General features: G+C 34.2%; 3 protein-coding genes across 3 annotated transcripts; 1 reads left to right on the plus strand and 2 right to left on the minus strand.

Annotated features, from left to right (window-relative positions):
- Nucleotides 1-9877: 9877 nt before the first annotated feature.
- On the minus strand, nt 9878-11398 carry LOC129741584 (uncharacterized). Its single transcript, XM_055733321.1, has one exon. It carries the CDS (start codon nt 11396-11398, stop codon nt 9878-9880), a length of 1521 nt encoding a protein of 506 aa, XP_055589296.1.
- A 383-nt stretch (nt 11399-11781) lies between these two features.
- Nucleotides 11782-12963, plus strand: LOC129741585 (uncharacterized). Its single transcript, XM_055733322.1, has one exon. It carries the CDS (start codon nt 11782-11784, stop codon nt 12961-12963), a length of 1182 nt encoding a protein of 393 aa, XP_055589297.1.
- A 712-nt stretch (nt 12964-13675) lies between these two features.
- Nucleotides 13676-14845, minus strand: LOC129749232 (uncharacterized). Its single transcript, XM_055744170.1, has 2 exons — nt 14049-14845; nt 13676-13931 (listed from the first exon to the last, which is right to left on the minus strand). Exons 1-2 carry the CDS (start codon nt 14829-14831, stop codon nt 13920-13922), a joined length of 795 nt encoding a protein of 264 aa, XP_055600145.1. The 5' UTR covers nt 14832-14845; the 3' UTR covers nt 13676-13919.
- Between the last annotated feature and the right edge of the window lie 6923 nt (nt 14846-21768).

Genomic DNA, 21768 nt, shown 5'->3' on the forward strand with positions numbered 1-21768 from the left:
AGAAAATCAAAAAAATCAAGAAAATCAAGAAAATCAAGGAAATCAAGAAAATCAAGAAAATCAAGAAAATCAAGGAAATCAAGAAAATCATGAAAATCATGAAAATCAAGGAAATCAAAAAAGTCACGAAAATCAAGAAAATCAAGAAACTCAAGAAAATCAAGAAAATCAAGAAAATCAAGAAAATCAAGAAAATCAAGAAAATCAAGAAAATCAAGAAAATCAAGAAAATCAAGAAAATCAAGAAAATCAAGAAAATCAAGAAAATCAAGAAAATCAAGAAAATCAAGAAAATCAAGAAAATCAAGAAAATCAAGAAAATCAAGAAAATCAAGAAAATCAAGAAAATTAAGAAAATCAAGAAAATCGAGAAAATCAAGAAAATCAAGAAAATCAAGAAAATCAAGAAAATCAAGAAAATCAAGAAAATCAAGAAAATCAAGAAAATCAAGAAAATCAAGAAAATCAAGAAAATCAAGAAAACATGAGAAAATCAAGAAAATCAAGAAAATCAAGAAAATCAAGAAAATCAATAAAATCAATAAAATCAATAAAATCAATAAAATCAATAAAATCAAAAAAATCAAGAAAATCAAAAAAATCAAAAAAATCAAAAAAATCAAGTAAATCAAGAAGATCAAGAAAATCAAGAAAATCAAGAAAATCAAGAAAATAAAGAAAATAAAGAAAATCGAGAAAATCAAGAAAATCAAGAAAATCAAGAAAATCAAGAAAATCAAGAAAATCAAGAAAATCAAGAAAATCAAGAAAATTAAGAAAATCAAGAAAATCAAGAAAATCAAGAAAATCAAGAAAATCAAGAAAATCAAGAAAATCAAGAAAATCAAGAAAATCAAGAAAATCAAGAAAATCTAGAAAAAAAGCAAAATTAAGAAAATCATAAAAATCAAGAAAATCAAGAAAATCAAGAAAATAACAAAAATCAAGAAAATTAAGAAAATAAGGAAGACAAAGAAAATCAAGAAAATCAAGAAAATCAAGAAAATCAAGAAAATCAAGAAAATTGAAAAGACTTAGAAAATACAGAAAATCAAGAAAATCAAGAAAATCAAGAAAATCAAGAAAATCAAGAAAATCAAGAAAATCAAGAAAATCAAGAAAATCAAGAAAATCAAGAAAATCAAGAAAATCAAGAAAATCAAGAAAATCAAGAAAATCAAGAAAATCAAGAAAATCAAGAAAATCAAGAAAATCAAGAAAATCAAGAAAATGAAGAAAATCAAGAGAATCAAAAAAATCAAGAAAATCAAGAAAATCAAGAAAATCAAGAAAATCAAGAAAATCAATACAATCAAGATCATCGAGAAAATCAAGAAAATCAATATAATCAAGATCATCAAAAAAATCAAGAAAATCAAGAAAATCAAGAAAATCAAGAAAATCAAGAAAATCAAGAAAATCAAGAAAATCAAGAAAATCAAGAAAATCAAGAAAATCAAGAAAATCAAGAAAATCAAGAAAATCAAGAAAATCAAGAAAATCTAGAAAATCAAGAAAATCAAGAAAATCAAGAAAATCAAGAAAATCAAGAAAATCAAGAAAATCTAGAAAATCAAGAAAATCAAAAAAATTGAGAAAATCAAGAAAATAAAAAAAAAAATCAAGAAAATAAAGGGAACCGAAAAAATCAAGAAAACAAAGAAAACAAAGAAAATCAAGAAAATCAAGAAAATCACGTAAGGAAGAGTATCAAGAAAATTAATTTAATCTATAAAATCTAGAAAATCAAAACAGTCAAGAAAATCATGAATATTCAAGAAATTAAAATAATCAAGATGATCATGAAAGTCAAGAAAATCAAGAAAATTACCTGTAGCAAGAAAACCAATAAAAAAAATTGAGGCAACTAAAAAATACAGAAAATTAAAAAAAAACAAAAATATCAGGAAAATCAAGCAAATTACTTAAATAAATAAAATCCATATAATAAGAAAATCAAGTAAATCGAAAAAATCAAGAAAATTAAGAAATAAAAGGAAATCAGGAGAATAAAGAAAGTTTAAAAATCAAGATAATTAATTGAAACAAGAAAATCAACAAAATCAACAAAATCAACAAAATCAAGAAAATAAAGAAAATAAAGATACTCAAGAAATTCACAAAAATAAAAAAAATAATGAATATAGAAAAAATCGAGATGATCAAGAAAATCAAGAAAATCAAGACAATCAAGAAAATTAAGAAAATCAAGAAAAACAAGAAAATAAAAAAATCAGGCAAATTAAGAAAATTGGAAAATCAAGAAAAATTATTTTAAATTGTTATAATAATCAAAATATTCATGAAAACATTAAAACCTTTCGAGGTCTTTCAGGTGTTTAAGAAAATCAAGGAAATCAATAAAATCATGAATTTTAAGGAAATGAAGATATTTTAATTTTTTTAAAGAAAATTTAGAAATTTGAAAGAATTAAGATTAAAAAGAAAATAATCACTAATCACTAATCGTACTTCCATAGCCAGAACTTATGTCTGATCCCAAAGAATAATAAAATAGTTTTATTATTCTTCTTGTCTTTGTTCATGTTTTCCATTATTTTAACATCAAAATATTGAAATAACCGAAAACATAAATTGGTTGGGCCTACCATGGAGCAGAGAACGCAGAGACATCTGGAACACAGGAACAGAAGAAACGTGGACCACCAGTACCATACGTTTCAAATGGGGAATATCGTTGGAAGCATGCTAAGAAAAATGCTCCTTGATGAATAAACTGTAAGTTATGTGAAATAACTTCACGAATCACTGGGACCATTCTTCAGAGGCTGGAAATGATTTATTTTGTACACAGAAATCACAAAACATGAACAGAAGTATTTTGAAGAATTTGATGAAATAAATAAATGGATTTAATGATTCTACGGTTTTCTTTTTCCAAGTTGAACTGTTTTGGATTTCAGTGCACAATCATTTCTGGTCATCGACCAAGGATAAAGCGCCTTTACTCGCTCTTGAAAATGAAAAAGAGAATCGAAAATAATTAGTAGATCATAAAACCTTTCGAGGTATGTTTAGAACTCGAAAGGTTTTATCAAAAAATTAACTTTATTTTTATATAAAGAAAAAAATGTACACCAATTACGATTTCACTAAATGAGTATACTTTTTAAAATGGTAAGTCTTGATTAATTAGGAGTATAACTATTTACCTTCAAAAACACTTAATTGTACGAGTAAAAAATATTAAGGATACTTATCTTTGCGCAGCAGGAGACGTGTTGAGAGAAATGTTTAAATTGAAAACGAAAAGTTTTCTTTTCCCTAAATCAAACACAAAGCCTTTCTAAGTAAATCGACGATTTTTCTTCATGATCATGCTTGGCAAAAGTCATCGTCATGAGGCAAGATTAAAAAGAAAATAATAAAAAAAAACTTACAAAATCTAGAAAATAAATCTCGTGTAATGGATGAGCCAACCTGCACTGTAAATATCTTCACTCAACTCAAAACTACTTTCTGTCTTCGAAAGAAATGATAAATAAGAATACACCTGATTTATCGTACCCTTGTTTGTTTGCTTGAGTTTTGTCAGTTTATTTGACATTGAATTCTAGATAATTATTATTGTTTGTTTTCAGTTTTTTGCCAAAATTTTTTTTTTATTAAAAATCATTTTAAGAAAAAATTTTGGACTTATTATTTCTTTTAGAAGGAATCTCAACACATCTGAGTAAAATTTGATGTACCTTTGAAGTTTTTAGCAAAAACTTGTAAATTTTTCTTGTGTAAAATCGTTTTAAATTTTTCTCGTTCGCAAATCTTCAAAAAATGTAGTGTTAGACCCCCCAATCGATTTTTCCCCTTAATAGTGAGTTGGATAGGGGATAGTCTCCTCTATAATTTGGAAAATTTTCCGAAATGCCGATATTTTTTTTAGTAGGTCGAAGTAGAGGAAACTTTTTAACCTGTGAATAGTTACATTTAACAGCTTGCTCAATAAATACATGAGATTAACTTGTTGCTTTGACAAAGATCGGTGCTTCAAATAAGCTAACGTGGTTAAACCATGAATATTCCCAAGAGCAATGAATATGGGTTGATTATTTTAATCGCTTGGAACAAATGAAAACATGCACAGAATATTAAACACGTTTGTCCATCAGAAGCAAGGTATCAGCTGACTTTCGCAATTTATAACTAAAGCTATTGCGACTTTCAAACGCAATTGGCACTTTTCTTCCAGTGAACAACGAAGTTAGCACAACGACTGTCACCTCGAGATGACTTATTCAATTATCCCGTTCGTCCCATACAGTAATTGATAAAAGGTGTACTTTGGACTCGGTAGCTTGATTCATGTTTGTTCTTACATCTGAACAATAGCAACATCAGAATCATACCGACCAGTCTCTTGGACAATCGTCACCCGGAGTTCATTTCTAAAGTACACAACACAACAATGATGGCGGGTGGACAATTTTCTAAAGAGTTGTGTGTTACCCAACATATGTGTCCGGCTGTCGGATTTTCATTCGTATTCACGTTCTCGCTCTCTGCGTCTCTGCCTTTTCTACTCTAATTCCCAAGAGGACTTCTGAGTTGACGGGCTACAAGAACACGTCCGGTGTAAGGCGTTAAGTCCGATGTGAACCTTCAGAAATATGAATAACTACGATGACAACAAAAAACGACAAATGGAATGGATCAATACAACTTCCACGCTTTTATATATTATGTTGGTGCAAAAACATCATTTCAAAATTTATCCCTTCAACGCACCCGGATCGGATCAGTGAGTTTATTAATTTTCGATTCCCACTTATTCTTTCTGTTTCCACTACTAAACTATCTGAAAGCAACATCATTCATGGCATGCAAAATGCTGATTGCAATCGGCTTCGCTAACCGAAATGAACAGACACTGACAGGCTACAAAAGTAGCAAATGGCCCCAAACCCGATCCCAAGTTCAGTTCCAACTAGCCATCCCAAAAGCTGGCCGAACCTGGCTGGCATGAACCTCATCATCGAGCGACTGGATCTGTGCAAAAGTTTGACAGAATCATAAAATATCTGAATATACATTTCACGTATTATCATAATTATATTTTAATAACATAATTTATGTCATACGCTGTACCGAGTTCTGTTGTTTTAAATTTATTATTTTCCACTTTGCTGTTTTCTGCTGGACATGTAGCCTGAGCCCCTTGCCACCTTTCCGCTATCCTGCGAAGCCTCGTCAAGTGCCAGGGAACAGCAGAAGTGCTGATTTTATCCTATCCGGTTCTCGAGTCAGCCAGTCAGCCAGCCAGTAGTCGACAGTGGTTTGGTGGAGATTTTTCGGATACACTCTTGGAGGGTTTCCCCCTTTTTTCCTCCTCTGGAAGGTTCCAAATGACTTGAATGCGTCCCGGCTATGCTTCCGATTTGGAGGCATTTCATCAGCATAATGCACTGTGGGTTAAAACAATATTAATAGAATGAAGGAAGCTAAGAAAAACTAGAAAATAAAGAAATTGAGAAAATTAGGACTATCAAGAAAATCAAGGAAATAAAAAAAAATCAAGAGAATCTAAAAAAAAAATTCACAAGAAAACCAAAAAAAAAAACAAGAGAATAAAAATTGACAACAAATTCATGAAAACAAAAAAAATCAAAAAATCATAAAAATTAAAAAAAATTTAGAAAATAAAAAAAACCAGAAAATCAAGAAAAACAATAAAATCAAGACCATCAAGAAAATAAAGAAAATCTAAAAATCAAAAAAATCAAGATTATCAACAAAATCAATAAGATAAAAAACAAAAACATCAAGAATTTAAAAAAAATCAAGAAAAATGAAGACAATTAAAAAAGGCTAGAAAATAGTGAAAATCAAGAAAAAAGAGACGTTTCAAATAATTATTTAAAAATTGAATAAAGAAAAACAAGAAAATCATGAAAAACAACTCAATCTAGAAAATAAGAACAGAAATTACATTACCTAATATTTCTTGATCTCACAGGATCAATATAATTAAAACAAACCTCATATATGTGCATTGAGCATTTGGTGTAGATGAAATATATGACCAGAACAGCTTAAATAAATTGTTGAGAGAATCGTGAAATTATGACAAGATTCAATTTTGGAAACACAAACTGTACTAGCTTGTTGTTGAGATCGAGCGCAGTCGATCCAGAATGTCACAAAAATCAAAAAAATCTAGAAAATCAAGTTAATCAAGAAAACCAAGAAAATCACGAATATCAGTACAATCATAAATTTCAAGAAAATTGTGAATATAAAAAATATCAAGAAAATTAAAAGTCAAGAAATTGAAAAATCAAGGAAATTTAAAATTAAAGAAAATAAAGAAAATAAAAAAAATTGAAAAAATAAAAAATTCAAGAAAATCAAGAATATCAAGAAAGTCAAGAAAATCACGGATATAAAAAAAATGAATCAAGAAAATCAAAACAATCAAGGAAATCAAGAAAATCATGATTATCAAAAAAACAAAAAAAAATCAGAAAAATCAAAAAAAAAAATCAAGAAAATCAAGAGAATCGAGAAAATTGATAAAATACAAAATTAAAAAAACAAAAAAAAATCAAGAAAATCAAGAAAATTTTTGAAACCAAGATCAAGAAATTCAAGATAATCAAGAAAATCAACAAAACTAGAAATAAAGAAAATCAAGAATAAAGAGAAAAACAAGAAAAATCAAGAAAATCAAGAAAATCAAGAAAATCCAAAAAATCAAGAAAATCAAGAAAATCAAGAAAATCAAAAAAATCAAGAAAATCAAGAAAATCAAGAAAATCAAAAAAAATGATAAAATCAAGAAAATCAAGGAAATTGAGAAAATCAAGAAAAATCAGAAAATCAAGAAAATCAAGAAAACCAAGAAATTAAGAAAATCTAGAAAATCAAGAAAATCAAGAAAATCAAGAAAATCAAGACAATCAAGAAAATCAGAAAATCAAAAAAATCAAGAAAATCAAGAAAATCAAGAAAATCAAGAAAATCAAATCAATACTGATGTTATGAAATCTCTTGGTACATCTTTGTACCTGAAAATGATCACATTTTCATATGTGATGAAAGAAATTAGAGAAACATGAACTATCAAAGAACGAAAGAACATAAGCCGTAAATATCATGAAAATTTCGAAAAAGATACAACGGCTCACCGACAGGACTTGAACCTGCAATCTCCGCTTCGGTACAACGGCGCGTTAGCCAATTCCACCACGGTGAACGTGATGGAACCGGCGAACACGAGCAATCGAGCTCTGCCGATCAACTGCTGGACCATCTATCGAAACACCATGTATATCCCGCATGTGATCTTTCCCTCTATTGATCTCTCTTGTTTCTCTAACCCCACCCATCGACTCGGGATTTTAGCCGAGCGAGCACATGGTCGATTGCTTCGGGTTTGCCGCAACTTACGGTCAGATGAAGAAGCAATCAGTGCCGCTCAAGGTTCCGAGCAGACCAGTTACACAGGGAGGTGTTGCTCTGTTGAAATCAATACTGATGTTATGAAATCTCTGGGTACATCTTTGTACCTGAAAATGATCACATTTTCATATGTGATGAAAGAAATTAGAGAAACATGAACTATCAAAGAACGAAAGAACATAAGCCGTAAATATCATGAAAATTTCGAAAAAGATACAACGGCTCACCGACAGGACTTGAACCTGCAATCTCCGCTTCGGTACAACGGCTGTGTAACTGGTCTGCTCGGAACCTTGAGCGGCACTGATTGCTTCTTCATCTGACCGTAAGTTGCGGCAAACCCGAAGCAATCGACCATGTGCTCGCTCGGCTAAAATCCCGAGTCGATGGGTGGGGTTAGAGAAACAAGAGAGATCAATAGAGGGAAAGATCACATGCGGGATATACATGGTGTTTCGATAGATGGTCCAGCAGTTGATCGGCAGAGCTCGATTGCTCGTGTTCGCCGGTTCCATCACGTTCACCGTGGTGGAATTGGCTAACGCGCCGTTGTACCGAAGCGGAGATTGCAGGTTCAAGTCCTGTCGGTGAGCCGTTGTATCTTTTTCGAAATTTTCATGATATTTACGGCTTATGTTCTTTCGTTCTTTGATAGTTCATGTTTCTCTAATTTCTTTCATCACATATGAAAATGTGATCATTTTCAGGTACAAAGATGTACCAAGAGATTTCATAACATCAGTATTGATTTCAACAGAGCAACACCTCCCTGTGTAACTGGTCTGCTCGGAACCTTGAGCGGCACTGATTGCTTCTTCATCTGACCGTAAGTTGCGGCAAACCCGAAGCAATCGACCATGTGCTCGCTCGGCTAAAATCCCGAGTCGATGGGTGGGGTTAGAGAAACAAGAGAGATCAATAGAGGGAAAGATCACATGCGGGATATACATGGTGTTTCGATAGATGGTCCAGCAGTTGATCGGCAGAGCTCGATTGCTCGTGTTCGCCGGTTCCATCACGTTCACCGTGGTGGAATTGGCTAACGCGCCGTTGTACCGAAGCGGAGATTGCAGGTTCAAGTCCTGTCGGTGAGCCGTTGTATCTTTTTCGAAATTTTCATGATATTTACGGCTTATGTTCTTTCGTTCTTTGATAGTTCATGTTTCTCTAATTTCTTTCATCACATATGAAAATGTGATCATTTTCAGGTACAAAGATGTACCAAGAGATTTCATAACATCAGTATTGATTTCAACAGAGCAACACCTCCCTGTGTAACTGGTCTGCTCGGAACCTTGAGCGGCACTGATTGCTTCTTCATCTGACCGTAAGTTGCGGCAAACCCGAAGCAATCGACCATGTGCTCGCTCGGCTAAAATCCCGAGTCGATGGGTGGGGTTAGAGAAACAAGAGAGATCAATAGAGGGAAAGATCACATGCGGGATATACATGGTGTTTCGTTCGATAGATGGTCCAGCAGTTGATCGGCAGAGCTCGATTGCTCGTGTTCGCCGGTTCCATCACGTTCACCGTGGTGGAATTGGCTAACGCGCCGTTGTACCGAAGCGGAGATTGCAGGTTCAAGTCCTGTCGGTGAGCCGTTGTATCTTTTTCGAAATTTTCATGATATTTACGGCTTATGTTCTTTCGTTCTTTGATAGTTCATGTTTCTCTAATTTCTTTCATCACATATGAAAAAAAAAAAAAAGAAAATCAAGAAAATTAAGAAAATCAAGAAAATCAAGAAAATTAAGAAAATCAAGATATTAAGAAAATCGGAAAAATCAAACAAATTTAAAAAAATCGAGAAATTTATGAAAGTCAAGAAAACTAAAAATAATTCAAGAAAATCATTAAAATCAAGAGAATAAAAATAAATCAAGAATAAAAAAGAAACCAAGGTTATCAAGAAAATCAAAAATATCAAAAAAATCATGCTTAAAGAGAAAATCAAGAAAATTAAGAAAATTAAGAAAATCCAAAAATTAAGAAAATCAAGAAAATCGGAAAAATACCAAAAATATCAAAAAATAAGAAACCAAGAAAATCAAGAGAACAGAAAAATCAAGTTATTTATTTTTCGACCGGGAATAATTTATAGGTTATGTTCGGCTTTCGGTCTTTCGGTCAAGATTTACAACACTTTTTATGTGCTCTTCATCCAACGTTTCGAATTAATATTTATTCTTTTTCAAGGAACTAAAATAAAACATAAAGCATAAAACATATTTCTTATGGAACCAAAAAATGTTCACTTACTCGAACATTCGTGCTATAGTCTGAAACAGATGCGCTCCTAAAGCGTTCATCAATCGTCGGTTTCTGGCTATAAAATTTTAAATTTGAAATGGTTCAGCTCAAAAGTGAGGAGGATAGCGTGTAACTTACGTGCCCGGTACTATAATTTGGCCTGGGCGGCGGCGCCTAATCCGTATTCCGAATGACGTCCCGAAGCAACACTTTATCCACTCGACTCACAGTTTGTTATTGTTGTTTGGGTTTCTTCTTCATAGCCAGAAACCGGCGCCGATGAGTGCTTGTGAGCAGTCCGAGAGAGTGTGTGGAACACTCCGCCGTAGGAGATCGCTCTTCCGTCTGTGTCGTTCTGTATATTTACGGTATTCGGAGTGCTTTGAATATAGCACATTTCGAGTACCTCTAGATGCCGGCGGTGCTTGTTGGAGCTATCGAGAACGGTGGCTTTGTCGAAGTCGAACACGTGTCCCTGGTTGAAGCAATGTTCAACAACGGCCGATTGTCGTAGCTCTCTGATGGCTGGGTCTGATGCTGTGGACCCTGAGGCGATGATTCGGTTCAATTTGGTGACGTCGCATTTATGCTTGGACATTCTAGTACGAAGTTTGTAGCTAGTTTGCCCAACATAAACTTTTGAGCATGTCTCGTTACGGTCGGATGCGCCTGCGCACGGGATGTTGTATACCACATTGGAACGATCGATCGGTTGTATCGGATCCTTAACCACAGGCAGTAGGCTGCGTATTGTATGTTGTTGCGTGGTGCCGATGCGTACTTGCGGATAGTCTGTTTTCAGTGAACGAACTATGTTCGCAGTTAGGCCGTCGATGTTCAGTATGGATCGGTAATGTTGTGTGGGTGTATCTTGTGTGTTTTGGCTGGTGGTGTCGGTTTCGTTCGCTTTCTGCACTAATCTATTTATTAACGCTGTAGGGTAATCGTTTAACTTCAAATTTTCATGGATCAACTTAAGTGCGGCATCGGGGGAAATGTTTGTCGAAAAGATTTTCACACGTTTTATGAAGTTCAGAGCCGTGTTGATTTTGAGCCGTGTGTTGTGAGCCGATCTGAAATTCAAAAAGCGACCCGACGCTATCGCTTTTCGATACCACTCGGTTTTTATTGATTGGTCTGGCTGCCTGATCAATATCAGATCCAAGTACGGGAGGCGATAATCTGACTCTATCTCGACCGTAAATTGGATTTTCGGGTGGTATTGATTGAATTTTTCTCTTACCTGTTCGACATGTTCTCTTGGTAGGGCTAGCAGTAGGTCATCAACATATTTCCTTAGGATCGGGATCTGGAAATCGAGTGTCCGTGTGACATTGTCTAAAAGTGATTCCATCACAAAGTCAGCTATCGGGCTAGACACAGGATTGCCCATCGCCGTTCCGTATGTTTGCTGGTAGAATTTATTTTTAAATCTGAAGTAACTGCAGCTCATGCAGAAGTTAACGATTTCGAGGAACATATCCAAATTTATGTTCGTGTTCTTCTTTATCGCGTCCCAGTTGTAGATGATGTTGCGGAGAACTAGGTCTCGGGGGATACAGGTGAAAAGCGAAACAACATCGAAAGAAACGAGGATGTGATCCGGTGGGAGTACAACATTGTTGATGAAATCGCAGAACTCAAACGAATCTTTGACGTTGTATTTGCTGTTGATCGATGCTTGGAGTATTCGTCCTATATATTTGGACAATTCATAAGATGGTGACGTCATGCATGGTACTACTGGTCTTAATGGCAAGCCTACTTTGTGTGCCTTGGGTGTCCCGTAGATGCAAGGGGCGGTTGCTTTGTACGTTTTTAGCTTTAATTCTGTTGCCCTGTTGATTAATTTTAAATCTGCTAACCTTTTTCTGCGATTTCATCAACAATGTTGTACTCCCACCGGATCACATCCTCGTTTCTTTCGATGTTGTTTCGCTTTTCACCTGTATCCCCCGAGACCTAGTTCTCCGCAACATCATCTACAACTGGGACGCGATAAAGAAGAACACGAACATAAATTTGGATATGTTCCTCGAAATCGTTAACTTCTGCATGAGCTGCAGTTACTTCAGATTTAAAAATAAATTCTACCAGCAAACATACGGAACGGCGATGGGCAATCCTGTGTCTAGCCCGATAGCTGACTTTGTGATGGAATCACTTTTAGACAATGTCACACGGACACTCGATTTCCAGATCCCGATCCTAAGGAAATATGTTGATGACCTACTGCTAGCCCTACCAAGAGAACATGTCGAACAGGTAAGAGAAAAATTCAATCAATACCACCCGAAAATCCAATTTACGGTCGAGATAGAGTCAGATTATCGCCTCCCGTACTTGGATCTGATATTGATCAGGCAGCCAGACCAATCAATAAAAACCGAGTGGTATCGAAAAGCGATAGCGTCGGGTCGCTTTTTGAATTTCAGATCGGCTCACAACACACGGCTCAAAATCAACACGGCTCTGAACTTCATAAAACGTGTGAAAATCTTTTCGACAAACATTTCCCCCGATGCCGCACTTAAGTTGATCCATGAAAATTTGAAGTTAAACGATTACCCTACAGCGTTAATAAATAGATTAGTGCAGAAAGCGAACGAAACCGACACCACCAGCCAAAACACACAAGATACACCCACACAACATTACCGATCCATACTGAACATCGACGGCCTAACTGCGAACATAGTTCGTTCACTGAAAACAGACTATCCGCAAGTACGCATCGGCACCACGCAACAACATACAATACGCAGCCTACTGCCTGTGGTTAAGGATCCGATACAACCGATCGATCGTTCCAATGTGGTATACAACATCCCGTGCGCAGGCGCATCCGACCGTAACGAGACATGCTCAAAAGTTTATGTTGGGCAAACTAGCTACAAACTTCGTACTAGAATGTCCAAGCATAAATGCGACGTCACCAAATTGAACCGAATCATCGCCTCAGGGTCCACAGCATCAGACCCAGCCATCAGAGAGCTACGACAATCGGCCGTTGTTGAACATTGCTTCAACCAGGGACACGTGTTCGACTTCGACAAAGCCACCGTTCTCGATAGCTCCAACAAGCACCGCCGGCATCTAGAGGTACTCGAAATGTGCTATATTCAAAGCACTCCGAATACCGTAAATATACAGAACGACACAGACGGAAGAGCGATCTCCTACGGCGGAGTGTTCCACACACTCTCTCGGACTGCTCACAAGCACTCATCGGCGCCGGTTTCTGGCTATGAAGAAGAAACCCAAACAACAATAACAAACTGTGAGTCGAGTGGATAAAGTGTTGCTTCGGGACGTCATTCGGAATACGGATTAGGCGCCGCCGCCCAGGCCAAATTATAGTACCGGGCACGTAAGTTACACGCTATCCTCCTCACTTTTGAGCTGAACCATTTCAAATTTAAAATTTTATAGCCAGAAACCGACGATTGATGAACGCTTTAGGAGCGCATCTGTTTCAGACTATAGCACGAATGTTCGAGTAAGTGAACATTTTTTGGTTCCATAAGAAATATGTTTTATGCTTTATGTTTTATTTTAGTTCCTTGAAAAAGAATAAATATTAATTCGAAACGTTGTATGAAGAGCACATAAAAAGTGTTGTAAATCTTGACCGAAAGACCGAAAGCCGAACATAACCTATAGAAAAATCAAGAAAATCAATAAAATCATGATTATCAAGAAAATCCAGATTATCGAGAAAATCAAGAAAATCAAAGAAAAACCAAGAAAACAAGAAAACTAAATAATCCAAAAATCAAAAAAATCCAGTAAATCAAGAGAATCATATAATCAAAAAAATCATATAATCAAGAAAATTTTGAATATCAAGAAAATCATGAATTTCAAGAAAATAAGGAATATAAAGAAAATAATTTTTTTTTGTTAATTCTTTATTTGAAACGGCTCATACCTTTAGGCTTTAAGGAGCCAAACTCTTTTTGTTTTTTTTTTTACAATAGTTTGCTTACTTTTAGTTCACTTTTTTTTTAAAGAAAAGAAAATAGATAGGGAAATATGAAAATAAAAAGAATTATAGACGAAGATCAATAGCTTTAAGGAAAAGATATATTTCGAACATGTAGTCCAAGTCTATCACTGCCAGCACATCTCTCACTGGAACATAGGGTGGTTTTCCTCGGGCCCGAAGGGAGTCTATGAAATTCGTTCTAGCGACAAGATGGACCTCGCACGACCAAACAATATGCTCGATGTCGTGGTAACCTTGGCCGCAACTACACAAATTGCTGCCAGCAATATCAAAACGATAGAGTACCGCGACAATGATTGGACATGAGACGGGAAAATATACGAATAAAATCCCGACTCAGGTCCAATCTATTAAACCATGGTTTAAGGCTTACCCTTGGGATAATCGAGTGCAGCCACCGACCATCCTCATCCTCGTCCCATTTGCGTTGCCAGTTGACAAGAGAGTTTCTTCGAACTAAAAAGTAAAATTCGTTGAAGGCGATTTCACGCTGATACGTGTCGCCTTCCATCGCCCCCACCTTTGCCAGAGAGTCTGCCTTCTCATTACCCTCTATCGAGCAATGAGAGGGAACCCAAACAAAGGTGATGGTAAAGCGACGTTTTGATAAAGCACTCAAACTATCCCGTATCTTCTCGAAGAAGTATGGCGAGTGCTTTCCCGGTTTTATTGAGTGAATTGCTTGAACAGAACTCAGACTATCCGTTACAATAAAGTAGTGCCCGACTGGCCTTGAAGCGATACTGTCCAAAGCCCAATGAATTGCTGCTAACTCTGCTATATACACAGAGCATGGTGACTCGAGGCTGTAAAAGGCGCTAGATATTTCGTTGAACACTCCAAATCCTGTTGATTCCTCTATAAGTGATCCATCAGTAAAGTACAATTTATCAGCATCGACGTGTCTATATTTAGCTTCGAAAATTCTTGGAATCAGAAGTGGACGATGCGGATCCGGGATTCCACGAATTTCCTGCTGCATAGACAAATCAAACTGGACAGAAGAGTTATCGTAGTCTGGGCTACAAACACGAGCAGGAGAATACGAAGAAGGGTTTACCTGCATTGACATGAGGACATGGTATATAGACATAAATCTTGTATGAAAATTTTGCTCAAGTAACCTTTCAAAATTAACGATCACCAATGGGTTCATGACCTCACACCTAATGAGGAACCGAAGTGACAGTAGATTGAATCGATCTTTCAAAGGGAGTATTCCTGTCAAAACTTCAAGACTCATGTTGTGCGTAGAGGGCATACAGCCCAAAGCGATGCGAAGACAACGGTATTGGATACGCTCGAGTTTTATGAGGTGAGTTTTGGCAGCCGACTGGAAACAGAAGCTACCATATTCCATAACTGAGAGGATAGTTGTTCGATACAATTTTAAAAGATCTTCTGGATGGGCTCCCCACCAGGTGCCAGTGATTGATCGGAGAAAATTGATTCTCTGTTGGCATTTTCCTTTCAGATACTCAATGTGTGCTCTCCAGGTACATTTGGAATCAAACCAAACCCCAAGATACTTAAAACACCTCGATTGAGTGATCGTCCTGCCAAGAAGTTGGAGCTGTGGTTGAGCTGGTCTATGCTTTTTAGAGAAAACCACTAACTCCGTTTTCTCTGGAGAGAACTCGATTCCAAGCCCCAAAGCCCAGGATGACAATCTGTTTAAAGTATCTTGTAAAGGTCTGTGCAGATGTGACTCAGTATTACCTGTTACAGATACTACGCCATCATCTGCAAGTTGTCTTAAAGTGCAGCCTTCAGAGAGACAACTGTCGATGTCACTTACGTAAAAGTTGTACAAAAGTGGGCTTAAACATGAACCCTGCGGGAGACCCATGTAGGAGGTTCTTCTAATTGCAATATCTCCGTGAGCAAAGTTCAGATGTTTCTCACAAAGCAAGCTGTATAAGATGTTGTTCAATAGAGGAGGCAGACCCCGGGAGTGCAACATGTCTGACAAAACCTCTATCGACACTGCATCAAAAGCTCCCTTTATGTCTAGAAACACTGAAGCCATTTGCTCACGTTTTGCATACGCCATTTGTATCTCTGAAGACAGCAAAGCAAGACAATCGTTTGTCCCTTTGCCCCTTCGAAACCCAAATTGAGTATCTGAAAGGAGACCATTTGCTTCTACCCATTTATCCAAACGAAACAAAATCATTTTCTCCATCAACTTGCGTATACAAGACAACATCGCTATAGGACGGTACGAATTCGCATCGGAGGCTGGTTTTCCGGGCTTTTGGATAGCGATAACTTTCACTTGTCTCCACTCTTGGGGAACAATGTTGTTCTCCAAGAATTAATTAAATAAATTTAACAAGCGAAATTTTGCTGCGTCCGGAAGATTTTTCAACAAGTTAAATTTGATTTGATCAATTCCCGGAGCTGAATTGTTACAAGAGAGGAGCGCAAGTGAAAATTCGACCATCGAAAAGCTGGAATCCAGACCACACCTATCAGAAGGCACGTTCCGGATTATTTTTTGCACAGGTGTAGAATCTGGACAGACTTTCCGTGCGAAGTTGGATATCCATCTATGTGTATATTCTTCACTTTCATTTGTAGATGATCGATTACGCATGCTTCGTGCAACTTTCCATAAGGTACTCAAGGATGTTTCCCTTGATAAACCACCCACAAAATTTCTCCAATACGCCTTTTTCTTCCCTTTGATCAATTTTTTGAACTGATTTTCAAGGGAAACGTATGATTCAAAAAGGACAAGGGTTCCATGTTTTCGAAAATCTTTGAATGCTTTTGATTTGTCCTTATAAAGCTTGGAACACTGCTGGTCCCACCATGGATTTGGGGGCCTTCGAAGAACAGTTGAATCTGGGATGGGTTTTGTTTGGGCGCAAAGATAAAGAAAATAATGAATATCAACAAAATCATGATTTCAAAAATGTCAAGAAATCAATTAAATTGAAAAAAACAAGAGAACCAAAATAAAAAAGTGAATTAAGTTATTCAAAACAATCAAGTCAATCTCGTGAATCTAGAAAATCAAAAAAATCAAGAAAATCAAGAAAATCAAGAAAATCAAGGAAATCAAGAAAATCAAGAAAATCAAGAAAATCAAGAAAATCAAGAAAATCTAGAAAATCTAGAAAATCAAGAAAATCAAGAAAATCAAGAAAATCAAGAAAATCAAGAAAATCAAGAAAATCAAGAAAATCAAGAAATTTCAGAAATCAAGAAAATCAAGTAAATGCGGCAAATCAAGAAAATCAAGAAAACCAAGAAATTTAAAAAATTAAAATCATCAAGAATATCAAGAAAATAAAGGAAATTAAGAAAATCAAGAAAATCAAGAAAATCAAGATATCGAGAAATTCAATAAAATCAAGAAAATCCAAAAAAACAAGAAAATCAAGAAAATCAAGAAAAACAAGAAAATCAAGAAAATCAAGAAAATCTAGAAAATAAAGAAAATCTAGAAAACCAAGAAAATCAAGATAATCAAGAAAATCAAGAAATTCAGAAAAATTAAATAATAAAATTAAAAAGTTACGAAAATAAAGAAAAGCAAAGAAACCAAGAAAATCAAGCCAATCATAACATGAAAAAAATCATGAAAACCAAGAAAATCAAGGAAATCAAGAAAATCCAGAAATCAAGAAAACAAGAACACAACACAAGAAAACAAATTAAATAAAAAAAAATTAAAAAAATTAAAAAAAATCAAGAAAATCAAGAAATTTTAAAAATTAAAAAATCAAGAAAATTTAAAAATCAAGAAAATCAAGAAAATTAACAAAATCAAGAAAATCAAGAAAATGAAGCAAATCAAGAAAATCAAGAAAATCAATAAAATTAAAAAATGCTCAAGTAATCATGAAAAACAAAAAAATCAAGAAAATGAAGAAAATCAAGAAAATCAAGAAAGTCAAGAAAATCAAGAAAGTCAAGAAAATCAAGAAAATCAAGAAAATAAAGAAAATCAAGAAAATCAAGAAAATCAAGAAAATCAAGAAAATCAAGAAAATCAAGAAAATCAAGAAACTCAAGAAAATCAAGAAAATCAATAAAATCAAGGAAATCAAGAAAATCAAGAAAATCAAGAAAATCAAGAAAATCAAAAAAATCAAGAAAATCAAGTTAATCAAGAAAATCAAGAAAATCAAGAAAATCAAGAAAATCAAGAAAATCAAGAAAATCAAAAAAATCAAGAAAATCAAGAAAATCAAGAAAATCAAGAAAATCAAGAAAATCAAGAAAATCAAGAAAATCAAGAAAATCAAGAAAATCAAGAAAATCAAGCAAATGAAAAAAATCAAGGAAATCAACAAAATCAACAAAATCAAGAAAATCAAGAAAATCAAGAAAATCAAGAAAATCAAGAAAATCAAGAAAATCAAGAAAATCAAGAAAATCAAGAAAATCAAGAAAATCAAGAAAATCAAGAAAATCGAGAAAATCAAGAAAATCAAGAAAATCAAGAAAATCAAGAAAATCAAGAAAATCAAGAAAATCAAGAAAATCAAGAAAATCAAGAAAACCAAGAAAATCAAGAAATTCAAGAAAATCAAGAAAATCAAAAAAATCAATAAAATCAAGAAAATCAAGAAAATCAAGAAAATCAAGAAAATCAAGAAAATCAAGAAAATCAAGAAAATCAAGAAAATCAAGAAAATCAAGAAAATCAAGAAAATCAAGAAAATCAATTAAATCAATTAAATCAAGAAAATCAAGAAAATCAAGAAAATCAAGAAAATCAAGAAAATCAAGAAAATCAAGAAAATCAAGAAAATCAAGAAAATCAATTAAATCAATTAAATCAAGAAAATCAAGAAAATCAAGAAAATCAAGAAAATCAAGAAAATCAAGAAAATCAAGAAAATCAAGAAAATCAAGAAAATCAAGAAAATCAAGAAAATCAAGAAAATCAAGAAAATCAAGAAAATCAAGAAAATCAAGAAAATCAAGAAAATCAAGAAAATCAAGAAAATCAAGAAAATCAAGAAAATCAAGAAAATCGATAAATCAAGAAAATCAAGAAAAACAAGAAAATCAATAAAATCAAGAAAATAAAAAATATCAAGAAAAAGAAGAAAATCAATAAAATCAAGAAAATTAAAAAAATCAAAAGAAATCAAGAAAATCAATAAAATCAAGAAAATCAAGATAGTCAGGAAATCAAGATAATCAAGAAAATCAAGAAAATCAAGAAAATCAAGAAAATCAAGAAAATCAAGATAACCAAGAAAATCAAGAAAATCAAAAAATCAAGAAAATCTAGAAAATTCAGAATATCAAGAAAATAAAGGGAATCAAGAAAACTAAGAAAATCAATAAAATTAAGAAAATCAAGACATAAAAAAATCAAGAAAATAAAAATAATCGAGAAATTCAAGAAAATCAAAAAAATCAAAAATATCAAGAAAGCAGAATTTATAGCTCTTTTTCGAAATTCATCTAAAGTTACTCGCAAACCTAATTTACTAGAAATATTAAGGAACATTTGGATGGACCTCTATACGTTGTTATTTGTCAAAATGCACTTCTTGATTTTTTTTAAATTGTATTTTTTTGCAAAACTCGATGTTTTCAGCCTTCAACGAAATTATATACTTCAGTACGCTTCCTTCTTTCTAAGTTAATCACTGAAATATGACTCTTTGAATTTTGTATGAATAACTTTTGTTCACTTCATTCATTAACTTTTGATTGTAAGAATTTTCATAATCGAAAACGAAAATTCGTCGAACCGGAACATACTTAAAGTCTTTCTTTGATCATTCGAAGGTTAAACAAAATGAAGTTGCGCTAGGGGAATATGTAGAATGTAGAAATACAGTAAACAAAACTACTGCTGCTGCCAAAACTTTAGAAAAAGATATGTGATTAAACCATATAACATTAAACTCACATTCTTTACAGGTTGTCTATTGGTTTCTGTAATAGTATAAATATTCGACGAATTTTCGATTTTTTTTGTATATCTTAGAGGTTTTTTACTGGGAAGATTTTATTATTTTCCTTATTATCCTGAAGTATGATTAAAATCTTATGGATTTCAATGCTTTTCTTGAATTTGCTTTTTACTTATTTGGGAAGACTTCATATCTATCAAGAATGACAAGTGCTTGTTTATTCCATATAACGACAAAGCGATTTAAATAATACGCCATCCGACGAACTTTCGCGAATCCTTCTGATTCTACCAAGAAAAGAAACTCCCCTCAAGAGTAACAAAGTAAGGTGGCATGAAATTGTCCATCCATTTTATTGGTTTCAATTCTATGTAAACGTTTTTGTGATAATTCCTAGTGCACTATGCTCTGCATGGATAAACATTAGTGATTTTTTTCAGTTTTCAATTTCACAAAATCCCGTAAAAAGGACTGCGAAAAGATATCAAAAATCAACCTTCAGACAGACCTTAAAAGAAAAATGATCTTCGATACATCTTTTAAACAATGTTATAAAATTTATGATAATTATGATTCTTTCCTTTCTCGTGGATTTATGTCATACATTCCTTTCTCGTGGATTTATGTCATACATTCCTCCGTTGAAGTTTTTTTTTATATAGGGCATAGCTCACCAAAACTCGTCAAACATTTTTTAACGGTCGCCATGTACCAAAAAATTATTTTTTTGTCTTGAAAAAATATTACTACTTATCGCTATGTGCACCGATGACCATTTGTCTGATATGATTCCCCGCGTCTCTGTTACTTCCGATGCGCCCTTGTTGATGTTGATGATGATGATGATTTTCACCAATGCCAATTGGGATTGTTGACGATGGCAGAAAGGCGCTGGCAGAATATGTTATGCTCTGAAGCCTCTGCTGTTGTTATTGCTGCACTTTTCCTGAAACTTTTGCCAGGAGCCGTTATATTTCTTGCGTCCGATTTGAATATTCGCTTCCACACTTTTGGCGGGCGTGAGAGAAAGAGAACCAGAGCTGCTACCTTGTTGTTTTCGATAAATTTATCCGACATTCTCATGCAATTTTTGCGTTTGTGGCCGTGGGTTTTGTGGAATGTTGGCTGATTTGAGCCGTGGAAGGTGAGGTTTTTTTTTCTTTCATATTATGGGCAAGTTGAGGGCGCGGAAGTGTGTTGTAACAGAATTTAAAGAGCAACTGACAGCTAACAGTTTGCACTATCAATTTCGGCACGATTGCTGCAGTTGATAAGTGTATGACGGTTTGTGAAAGAAAACAATCATGTGTGAAGTTGTCGTGTTGACTTTTATGAGAAAAGTCGAATAAATGTTAATTAATTTATGCTCATTGTTATTGACTGCATTTCTCAGTAAAAGTATTGTACTACATGATAATAACTAATGCATTTCTCAATTTAAAAGCTATTCTATGTTAATGAAAACCACCTTCCCTCTTCCCTTTCAAGAGCAACGATTTAAAAAAAAACCAAACGATTGAACAGATCCTGTTTTCAATTTCCGAATCAAAAAAGGATTGTGTGGCATGAGACCAAAAAATCCAGCCGAGCATAGATAAACATCAAACTAGGTTTGTCTGACGGCATTCTCCCATAATCAATACAATAAAACGAATCTGTCCAACTTCAATCGGTTGTCACATTCCGCCTTGGTTATTTAGAATTGAAAACACTGCAAGAATGAGATTTTTGTGTCCTCACAATGTCTGTTTATTTACCCGTCCGATCAACATTCCAAAATAGCATCAGCAATATGTGAGCCGGCCGCTTCCCTCAAACTCCATACGCCATATCGGTTGGTTCAAAAACCTTCCGAAAATAAAAGGAAACGAAATACGAGAAAAAAAAACAACAGAAAGAGCTGTCTGTCTGGACGGTCTCTTCGAGAGTCCGTAAAGCCCGAGTTCCATTTTCCGGTCATAGCAATTGCAAAGGCAGCAGTCCTTCAAGAGAGTGACAAATTTCATTTGCATACATGGTGGGTGATTTTTTCCTTTTTCCCCATTGCTGGCCACATTTCCCCGAAAGCCTCAAACAGTAGATCTATTTTTCCCAATACATCTTCCGGAAAATCTATACATCTTTTGTGGGGAACCGAGAAGCAAAAAAATAACACACCCCCACACTCCAAGCAGCCAGCACTTCAAAACGATTTTCTAACAA

The sequence above is a fragment of the Uranotaenia lowii genome, chromosome 2 (genome assembly GCF_029784155.1).
Source record: "Uranotaenia lowii strain MFRU-FL chromosome 2, ASM2978415v1, whole genome shotgun sequence".
Lineage (NCBI taxonomy): Eukaryota > Metazoa > Arthropoda > Insecta > Diptera > Culicidae > Uranotaenia > Uranotaenia lowii.